The 11,360-nt window shown below is 40.6% G+C and overlaps 1 protein-coding gene across 1 annotated transcript in view; it reads left to right on the plus strand.

The window, feature by feature from the left end:
- The window catches only part of CHST9 (carbohydrate sulfotransferase 9), an 87,545-nt gene extending 81,060 nt beyond the window's left edge, over nucleotides 1-6,485 (plus strand). Inside the window, exon 5 of the mRNA XM_008928357.2 lies at nucleotides 4,962-6,485. Coding sequence (XP_008926605.1) covers nucleotides 4,962-6,056 — 1,095 coding nt within the window. The 3' untranslated portion in view covers nucleotides 6,057-6,485. The remainder of the gene's footprint in view (nucleotides 1-4,961) is intronic.
- Nucleotides 6,486-11,360: the final 4,875 nt, after the last annotated feature.

Below are 11,360 nucleotides of genomic sequence, written 5' to 3' on the forward strand. Positions count from 1 at the left end.
GGCCTTTGCTTCTTCTGCTTAAGTTGCTGTGAGTATGTCTGAGTTGGTCAGAAAAAGCAAATATTCTGACCTTCTAAATAATTTTTATAAGTTTTGACTTAAAGGATGAAGGTTTTATCATCTCTGAGTATCCATATGTTTGCAGAGCACCCATATTAGCTATTTAGAATAATAGTGCTGAGAGAGTCCTCAGGGCACTCAAACCTGCAGCAGTCAAGCTCAAGCCACAGTAAAAAGCAGAGCACAGCAGTCTTCCTACATGGCTCATGCAGTTGTTCCTAAGCAGCATCTTAGAGGACTATTTCATGAAGAGTGTTTTAGGAGAGAAGATGTAGTAACTAGATGTTGAGGATCAAATCATACATTACTAATGCTTAGAATGTAGTTATTTGGCAGCAGAGAAAAACACCAGAAAACAGAATATTTATTCCCTCCACTATTCTTTGTGCTACATTTTCTGTTGAGCTTATTTAGTTTTATTATTCTTGTTAGTAAAAATGAATATCCAGTACTAAAACATTTAGGAAACACAGCACTGCCTGCACTTCAGGCCATTAAATCTTTGTAAATCAGCCCTGGAATATCAGCCTTTCCAATACATCATTATCTTTTTGCATGGTGAGTTGCTCTAATTGCAAACTGTCTAGATGAGATCCCACCCGTGCATTGTAAAATCACCACAAAGCATAATTGGATGAGTCTTAACCATTCTTGGCAGTAGTCAATCTCTTCTACCCCAGTGGCTTGTGAAGGTATTAAAGGAAAGGACAGCTTCAATATGTATAAAAGAAGGTTTTGGCTACTTATTTTTACAGTGAGGAGAAATCTTTCTGTGGACGGGGAGGAGCAGGAAATCTCCAGCAATAAAAATGTCAAAAAAAAATAAAACACATGAACACAATTAATGACTCAAAAATGCCTTTTGTTTCAACAGCTTCACTTAGTTGCCTTCTGGTAGCCAAACACCACACTAACACACTCTTACAGTAATTTTAATTTTTTTCCTTGTATTTAAACTAATTTTTAAATCCATCTTCAGTTCCCGCCTGCCTAAAGTGAGATAGAGTGCCTACTCTCCTAAATTGGACTCATGGCCTTTTCTTAACTTCCTTTCAAATGTGTTAATGCAAGCAGAGGACAGGGCTCTCTGCACAATTACTGCAAAGGTGCAACACTTCTCTGGATTTTAATTCTCAGAGTAAATGTACACAACCTGCTGCATTGGTTGCCAGCATGTCTCAAGGACAACCTTTGATCTATCCAAGGTAACTCCAAGATGAAGTTCATCTCCCATGCCAGGCAGCTGGTTCCCAAACTTAGCTTCTCTTTGGAAACCCATAAATGGACATCCCTCTCCTTGGATACTTGGCTCAAAGACTTTAGTAAGGACTGTTTGCATGGAAAGATCTGGATTGAGAGTTAGTATCTGATATCACCTGCATGCTGCCTGTTATTGGTGTATGTTCTGGCATTTTCCAGAGCAATGGTGCTCAGCAGCTTGTGAGAAGGACTGTTAGGAATGTAGATATAATAGACAAGGATTTTTTAAAAAATGCATTGCTTTTGCTGGTTTTTTGTTTTACTGTTCCTGCAGTGAAAACAAAAATCAGTATAACATGGAGATGTTCAGATCTTTAAAGTATCATAAAATGGGCATTGAAAAATCACTGGCACCAAGAGGAAGGCAAAGAAGACACCTAACTTTGTGTAAGACTAGTGTCAAAAAACATTAAAATCCTTCCAGAGCATGTGACTTTCAGCTCTCTCATGCACATAAGTGTCAGAATGTCAGGTAGTTTTGCTTAGAGAATATGGCACCATCTATTAAATAGTTTCTGTTAGTTTCCTAAGAAAACTTTCTAGTTAAATATTTCTCATCAAAAACCAAGCTTCATTCATCTTTTGATTCATCTCACTTTTATTAGGTACTAACCTAGCTTGCTCAGGCAAGTGTGTAGGAAGGTTTGATCTTTTCTTTTTTGAGTTGGAAAACTTCCATGGCAATGTATCGGCCATTTATGCCTTTGGAAAATATCACTATCCATTATCCATTCCCATTCTTAGACAGAGAAAGTTACAGCCAGCATTTACTGCAAGGACACTATAAAAACATTTACTAGCCAATAGTGTTGTATTCACTATGGAATATGTGTCTCAAAGAGAAGGGGAAGTGGAAAGGGGAAGCAACTAATAGTATTTTACATATTTAGATAATTTTTTGGTCCTCAAAACTTCCTGGGCCATTGTTTTCCCCCTAGGTATTTTTTTTTAATTATTATTTCTGTTTAGGGCTTTTTTTTCCTAATAAGTTCTTTCTTTTTTTGCCTCATCTCACTAGGACAGAGCCCCTTTCAAGTGACTTTCTCTGTGCATGTGTTGTTCCTCTAGGGTGTCAACTGAGATTTCTCTGAATAGTTCTGTACATCCTTCTCTGAAGTCTTTAATCCCATGAAAAATCTTTTAGTAGGCAGTCCTACAGCTGCACTCACAGTTTCTGCAACTAAAATGCAATCCTCCTCTGGTACCCACATGGGTTATCCCCTGTGGTTGTTCCTAGATCCCAGACAGACTGTTTGAAGTGGAACAAAATCAAGACCATGCACCTGCCAGCCTGTGTTTTTCCCTCCTGTCCTGGCGGAACTAAGGTGTCTTCCACTAGATCAGGATTGTAGGCTGAATTCAGAGGGCTGAACTTTCCTCTGAAGTGTAGGATTCCTATTAGTGGCTTCTGTTTGAAATTCAAATGCTTTAAGTTTCTTTGCACTGAAACATGTCCTGAAATAGACTGCTAAGTTCAGATGATATACCATAGGAAGTCATCAGGTGGTGCCCTCTCTTGAGTTTTCCCTGCATTGGGGAACACCAGTACAGTCATGTATCACTGGAAACTGTTTTCTAAATTTTCAATTCCCCAGAGCCGCACTGATGAATTTACAATCTTTATAGCATTGTTATAGTTTTATTCCTACTTCTGTTGACCCTTGTGTTGTGGGGTTGGTTTCTGTGTATCCCATACTTTTCATTTCACCTTTTTAAGTTCCAGGTTTTCCTTTTAAGGTAAAAACATTTATTTATTTGCAAGTCTGTATTCTGCAGTAGCACTTGTAAGAGTGGCACCTTGCCATTCACTGTGGTGCTGAAATTCCCATTAGGCTTATAATCATACCCTGGTTTACTAGTAGGACTTCTGTTATACACTAACTAAGCTCCTGAATTATTTCCATCCTAGAGCAGAAGGGATAAATCTCCAGATACATGTGCTTCATTTGTTTTAAAGAATATAATATTAGGCAGAAAATAAAAAAAAATATTATATCAGAAAATCTGACCACATGAAATCAAATGAATTTAAGTATCCTTTTGCATCTCTAAAAACATGCCCTCTCTCACAGATGTAGAAGTCCTGCACGGCTCTCTTCTTTTATTTGTTTTCACCAATACAAAAATAATTTTCAGCAGTTCAGTGGAAGAAAAGACCTTCCTGTCAGTGGCTTGCAGCAGTACAGAAAAGCCTGATCCCCTGAGTTTGTTTTTGTATGGGAAATTATTACACTCTAACACAGGCTAACTTGCCTTGCAACCGCTTGTTTTTCATAGGCTTTTTTTTCAAACTGGAACTCAAATTGTTTTCCGTTCATTAGCATTTCTTACATTATTCGTCTGAATTTTTAACAGCCTTATTTGAATCAGCCTATGAGCTATCACATCCCCCCAAATCCACACTTATGATCTATCAGTCCACAAATCAGCTTTCCAGTGAATGTTTAATCAGTTTATGGTAGAAAAGTCTTTTTATGTAGATTTCAAAAGAAGTTAGACTTACGAAAGCAGGCAGTCTCTGCATGTCTGTCCATCTAACCATTTGGCTATCTGGTATTTGCAATAGGATATTTAAAAACCTGCTGATTGGCATCCTCCGTCTCCGGATGTGTAATGAAAATAAGCAGCTGTATAGGTGTCCCTGTGCAACAGGCTTGCCTACTGAGGGAGAAAAAAATCTACAAGCCTTTGTAGACACATGAGAATCCACTTGGGAATGAGTGAGCAGTAATACTCAAACTGCAAGAAACTCTTCGGTCAACTTGCATGATACAAGAATTTGATGGCAAAACACAGATGCAGGCTTTGCTGTTCCTGCGGTTTGTGGATTGCACAGTGGCTAGGGACATTGAAAAAGATGTTTGAGAGGAAAGTCTCATATTTTGACATCCTTTGCAGAGTCACTAGCTGATGTTTAGTTAGTTGGTGTCATTAATGTTGATGTTTAAATAAGTCAGAGGGAATAGGCTCTAAAGGCACCTATTTTTTCTTATCAGCTGAAGCAGCTGGCTCAGATAAAGGCATCTGCACTGCAGACACCTGTATGTACATACAGTCCAATGCATCCCATTTCCATCATCTGTCTGTAGGACCTTTTTGGAGGGAGGATTTTGTCTGTCACTACACTATGCTCAAATCCACTGATGTCAGCTGTTTAGGGGGCCTAGGTTAGTCCCCTACCACCACAAGGGAACAAGGCCTGCTCCAAACCACAGTGGTGGGAGTAGATCCAGCACCTGTTACTATGATTGTGCCAGTGCACTCCATAGAATGACCACACACCTCAAACAGTGTTGTCATGGGGGAAAATGTGTTCGGTGGAGAAAAACACCTGGCCCCCCCTACCAGGACTATCAGCCTCCCTGTGTGAATCATTTTTGATTTCTTAAAATGTGTGACTCAAGCTATTTATTTTTGTAGGAAGACCTACTGTGTGCTAACAGGTAAGCTTCAGAAGTGTGTATGTCAGTAATTTAGCCCAGCTAGTTCCTGAATTAGGTGGGTTGATCAAGTGCTTCAGAAGAGACTTTTTAGTACCACATGTGGCTTGGTTGTGAGCACAACCCACCTTGCTGCTGTTGCAACATGAATGGGCTGGACTATCACTGCACTCTAAGCTCTGCTCCTTTCCATGATTGCAGGATTTCACACTCCAACCTCCGGGGATGCCAAGGGAAGCATTATGGAGCAGAAGCGCTCCCGTGAGCCTCAGTAAGCATGAGATGGCTGTCTCAAGCAGCAAGCACTGGCAGGGCAAGGCTGACCCTTTCAGTGTGGTAGCTGCCTCCTTGGTGAGCCAACTGCCTGACCAGCAGAAGACAAGCGAGTCACCTCTCAGCTGGTTCAGAGTGTATTTACCCCCTGCACTGCACCCATTAAACAAGACGTTAGTCAAGGGTAACAAGTGGAAGGATGTAGATAGCACGCAGGAAAAGCGCAGGTCATTCCTGCATGACTTCTGTAAGAAGTACAACAGCAGAAAGAAGCTGCAAACCCACCTGGTACACCTGGTGTCAAGAATTTACGTGGAGGACAGGCACAAGGTCCTGTACTGTGAAGTGCCAAAAGCAGGCTGTTCCAATTGGAAAAGGGTCCTCATGGTGCTCAGTGGACTCGCCACTTCAGCACACAACATTTCCCATGATGATGTACACTATGGAAAGCACCTAAGGAAACTGGACAGTTATGACCTAAAAGGGATATACGCACGCTTGAACATGTACACCAAGTTTATATTTGTACGTGATCCTATGGAAAGACTGGTATCTGCCTTCAGGGATAAGTTTGAACATCCAAACAGCTATTACCATCCAGTATTTGGGAAGGCAATAATTAAGAAGTATAGACATAACGCAGATGAAGAGGCTTTGAAAACAGGATCAGGAGTTAAGTTCAAGGAGTTTATCCAATATTTGTTAGATTCCCATCGACCAGTAGGAATGGACATTCATTGGGAGCAAGTCAGTAAGCTCTGCTACCCCTGCCTCATCAACTATGATTTTATAGGAAAGTTTGAAACCCTGGAAGAAGATACCAATTACTTTTTGCAGCTGGTAGGTGCTCCAGCCGATCTGAAGTTCCCTAAATTCAAAGACAGACATTCCTCTGATGAGAGAACAAGTGCAGAAGTAGTGAGGCAATACTTAAAGGAATTGTCTAAGGAGGAGAGACAGCTGACCTATGACTTCTATTACCTTGATTACTTAATGTTCAATTACACATCACCAAGTGTATAGCACCAGAATAGCTTCAGGCTTCTATTAGATATTTATCATTTTGGGATTCAAAGCAACTACTTTGATATCAGCCCTGAAAGGAAACAAAGTTACTGCTAAATGGAGTTGACTTAGTGGGGATTTTATAAGCTAGAGTGATATCAATTGACATTAAATTATAAGAATGCACAGAAAAGAAGACCTGTTAACAGCATAAATTGCACTAAAATGCCTGAAAAAGCTGCTTTTACGATTGTGGATTACACTATGGTAGCTCAGCCAGCTGTTGCGTTATCTTACCTAATGTTCTTTTAATGTTTTACGAAGAAAACATTCAGAGTAGCGTGATTCTTTTTTGGTGTGTCTGCTTTAGAAATTGTTTTTGAAACAACTTTTGAATGTATTTTTACTTTCTGTCAGTTATTAATAAAGAAGCATTGGCTAATTTTCTAAAATATTTGCAGCATCCTCAGTTGCAAGGCTTCGTTGTTTGATCACCATTAAACTGTAGCCATTTTTAGGCCTGATTTTTTTTTTATTGAAGGATGCACTTGAATACAAATGCATCAAGCTACAAATAACACAGCAGCTCAGTTGATGAGTAGAGTAAATTTGGGTAAGCCTGTGAAGTGCCAGTCCACTACCCCATTTTGATTGATGCACTGGAGCTGACAAATATGAGAGAGCGCATATTTTCTCTACTTTCAGAGAGCTGCTGCATTCGTTAAAATTAAGATTTTAACTTACAGAGGGTACGTCATTACATATGATGCATGGATACTGTGGTCCCAATACTCAATGTAGTCTTCATTTTTGGTGATAGGGCAAAGTTTTAGTGTGACAGCTACGGAACAGTCTAATGTCTGTACTGAGAAGCAACCTCAGTGCAACTGCTGTGACCATTCTTGGTCTGCCAGGGTCCAATCATCAGCCCACCTGAATTTTTAACACAGAAGGTGCGTATGCCCATTGCCTCCCAAGCCCATAAACTGGTGCTGCCTCCAGAGCTTCCTGAAGTCACCTGTGTTTTGCTGTCCTGCCTGCCTTGTCAGCAACCAGCAAACCCCAGGAGTGGGGTGGATGCTTCAGTTATATGGGGTGGGATGGGACCCCCTGGTGGTCTAGTGGTTAGGATGCGGTGCTCTCACCGCCTCGGCCCCGGTTCGATTCCCAGTCAGGGAACCCCTCTGGGCAGATGGAGCTCGTCAGCCCTGTAAGGCCATCCATCCAAGAGAACGTCACTCTAAACAAACCTACATCCTGAGGACCTCGCTGCCACCGTCCAAGCTCGCTCGGCCCCGGCAGATGAACCTCAGGATTAAAGGGTGGGCTCAGTTCAGCACACACTGTGTCTCACCTAAAAAATCCCCTGCGCAGGCTCGAAGGGTAATGACCTTTCCCAAATCTTCGTTCGTGAAGACTGGCCATACTTACTATGGGGTGGGATGTGTATTGGTGATTTTTCCTAGAGGCAGGTATGTCCAGAGTCCCACAGTTCTGGTTATAAAAGGAAAAGGTACCTTCTACATTCTGCTTCGCTCTCCTCCCTCAAATGCTGCCTGACCAACATATGCAGTTGTTCCTGAAACCTCCATTGAAGGATGGGTCACCAGGGTGTCCCAGGAGGAGGAGAATCTCTGAAAAATCACAGGATCATGGAATCATTGAAAAAGACTTTTAAGATCATCAAGTCCAACCATTAACATAACACTACCAAGTCTACCACTAGACCATGTCCCTAAAATGGGTAGGAAAAATCTGTATGCCCTTCTGCAATAAAGATGTCACCTGTTCTTTGCTTTCTGGAGTGGTTTGGGTCATCTTACTCCAGTGTCTTGACATAGCAGGTTGTAGGAAACAGCTTGATGGGAAAGTGATGCAAGTAAAATGTCCTCTCTTCCCAATCACTGGTCACAACTAGTGCAATTATTGCTGTCTTTTCCTTTATCTCAGGCAAATGTACAGTTTCAGTTGTTTCACAGGAGTGGGTCCCTGCTGAAAGGGCAGACCATCTCCTATGTACCCTTGGCTGCTTGTTTCTTCTTCAGTTTTGTCCTCAGAAGAGGAAGAAAGCCACCTCCAGTCTCTGTGGTGCCAGTATGTAATTGAGCAAGCTCTGCATGTCTCTCCTTGTGGCAGGACAAGCCACTCCAAGGGAGAAAGTTGAAGGTGATCCTATTTGTGACTAGCAGCACCCATAGCTGAATCCAGCCTGTTCCCTGGGGCCATAGAGCAAAGAGGAGAAGGAAAAAGACATCATCACTGTGAGGTGTTGCAGTGTGGTATGTGTCATGACCATGAGGGAGGTGCAGATGTTCAGCACCCATAAGAAGTTGCAAGAATGCCTTGGACAGGTAAATACACACTTTTGTATGAGCTTGTGTGAGCTCTTGCTATGCCTGGATGGACCCACAGGTGTTAACAGCAGAAGTGTCTGGGAGTGGATATCTGACAATTGAACTGCCCCCATGCATGCTTTTCCTCAGTAGTACATGTCCCTAAACTCCCCCTTTAACACAAGATAGTGTTTGACTCCGGCCTTTCCTGGCAAAAATCCCTCCAGATTTTCCTGTTCCAGCCACACCATGGGGGCACCAAACTGGAGAGGTGGTTCCTTACAGCTGATGTCATGCTGGACACCAGTACACTGCCACTCCAGTGTTGTGCATCATGCTGGTTAATGGCTCTTACTGCATTCCCATGTGTCTTTACCCAGCAGGATTTAATTTTTATTTAACTTGGCCATGCACTTTCATGACTGTTGCTCTCAAGTGAGACTATGCACTAAGGACACTAAAGAGAACCTCCTGACAGTTTTGATTTTGTACCATCCAACCTCCTAACTCATGAAAAAACTGCCTTGGTTTTCACTTGGATTTGACCTTGCTTTGACCTCTAGATTCTCTGCTCTTGTAAGTATTGAATTCAGCCTCAAATCCTGAGTGAATCTCTCTTGCTTTATAGGAAGGCCATTGAAGTTATTAATAAAAAATAAATTTACACCAACCTTTGGATGTCTATATATTTGCTTTGTCTTGTCTGTTGTGGATGTGTGTAAAATAATTGTTAATTTACAGACAAAAAAATTACTCGTGTACTAATATTTTCAAAAATCATATGAGGAAAAAAGTTTAACTGCTAATAAAGAATGTAAGCCAATCTATATGTGAGTTTTGTATGAATACTTTAATTCAGAGAAATAATAGTAAATCGCAAAGTTTCTGAAGAACTTAAGCTCCACATTGCGTGAGCTTTAGTGACAAACTTTCAGCCTATCTGATCAGAGAATGACAGAGACTTGGGGGGGTGCAGGTGTAATTACATTAAAAAAGCATTGCAGTCTCATAGGATTTTATCTACTAACTGGTCTTAGATAAAGCAATTGTTTGAGTCAAGGAAAGGGTTGAAAGAAATTATTAGCAAATGTTTGTTTTCTGCAAATGAGAGGGAAAATGACATTGATTTGCATGCATGCGTGGACATGGACATCAGGTCCCCAGATTGTCATCTTGAAAATCTGGTATGGCTTACATTTGTGATTTAACAGGGGAGGACACTAGTTAAGGCCTTTAAAGCATGTATGTGCACAGAAGCGTAATTGTTTTAGCTGCACTGTTGTTCTATGGCTCTAGTGAAAGTAATTTAACTTCTTTGTATGCTCAACTTCAAATTTCATAGCCCCTAACTGCACTTAAAAATTCATTCTTTGAAAATCTAACCCAGACATTTGTAAAGAAGAGCCTCTCCATAGTCATCTTCAGCGACCTAAGGGATTCAGATGATCTCAGTAGCAGAATCTAGATTGTACTTTGCCTCATTAACCACATTTTGAAAATCACCAGCCTGCTTTGCCAGGAATTAAGTTACATGATTTAAAATTAACATAAGAGTTTAGCATAATTGAAGTGGGACTGTGATATCTGACTTATGGGATTATAAGAGATAAAGGCATAATTTGCAGCATAAAAGATAACCTCTATTTTTAAAAGTAAATTTTGAAAGGTTAGAGTGTGAGGTTGGGTTGGAACTTTTTTTATATTTTGTAAGAACGCTAAGCAAAACCAGAAACTGAAGGTCATCCTCTATAACAAGTATAAAATCCCATCTCTGCAACTGTGCACAGATGTTTGTCTTATTCAGAAAATTATATTGAACGTATGCAGAAGAGGAATGAAAATACACTCCACAACATTCAGTGCAATTACATTTACACTAGAGATCAGCTGCAGCATGCAGAGCCTCTTTTAAGGGGCTTCATTACAGTAAATGCATTTTAGTTATGAACATTTCTTCATTTGAAGATCTCTAAGCACTTCTCTAGTGCAGGTCGGTTGTCAGAGCAAGTCAGACGTGCTGTAAAGGCATTACAGTGAGTCCGGGGGAGGACTGGAGTAGGAGGAGAGTGCTCCCTTGGCTCATGTGTCTCTTCCAAACACCAGACAGCTGTGCTTCCCTCCTAAAATTTAAACTTGATTTTTGGGAGCTAATGTTCCATATCTGCCTTTCTTCTAAAATGAATCAGTATTAAATAAAACCGAATTGTTTTACTTAATAATAAGGTTTTAAAATAATTAATATATAAAATAACAATAAATTAAAAATAAATTAAACTGCATAGGTGTGCATTCTCAAATTCTGATACACTTGTCAACATAAGGCAGCTTCTTTTTTTTCAGGTAGGATTTGGCTTGCAAAGCTCAGACACAGCCATTATGCCCATCTCTTCTAAAACTGCTGGTAAACTGTTGCTTGCTGAAGTCAGAGGTGTGCGGCCACAGTGCAATCAAACACGACACATACTCTTGAAATGTCCTCTGATGGAACTCCCCCAAAAGGCCAAATTTATTGGAGCTACTCCAGCCTCAGGCTGTTCTGTCTTTGTGATGTGTCCTTGGAGATCACCACTTTAATTTTAGGTGTAGTTTAAATTTAAATGAAAATTGCAATATGACACTTTGCACTTTGAAAGGAAAATATTTTACTAGAGCTTTGTATTGTATACGTAGGTTATGTATATATGTCTTTGTTGTATGTGCCTTCAGGCTAACAATACATCAGATAAATCTTTTTAACTGTAATGCTAAAACCAGTTTATCAACTTTATAACCTCCTTTGATGCCTTCAAAACTACTTTGCTCTCAGAACCTAAAGTCTGAAATCAGACCATAAATTATTATACTTCATTGAAAATATGGATGCACCTGTCCTGTATCAACCAACTCATGTACTGTTCGGAGGGCAGGGCAGGTACATAAAGTACTGGGAGGTGGAACTGTCTGACTTAGCAAAGGGCATCTGTTCATATCACCAGATGCCTGGGATTGC

The sequence above is a fragment of the Manacus vitellinus genome, unplaced genomic scaffold (genome assembly GCF_001715985.3).
Source record: "Manacus vitellinus isolate BGI_N305 unplaced genomic scaffold, ASM171598v3 scaffold_1_pilon, whole genome shotgun sequence".
NCBI classification, from domain to species: Eukaryota; Metazoa; Chordata; class Aves; order Passeriformes; family Pipridae; genus Manacus; species Manacus vitellinus.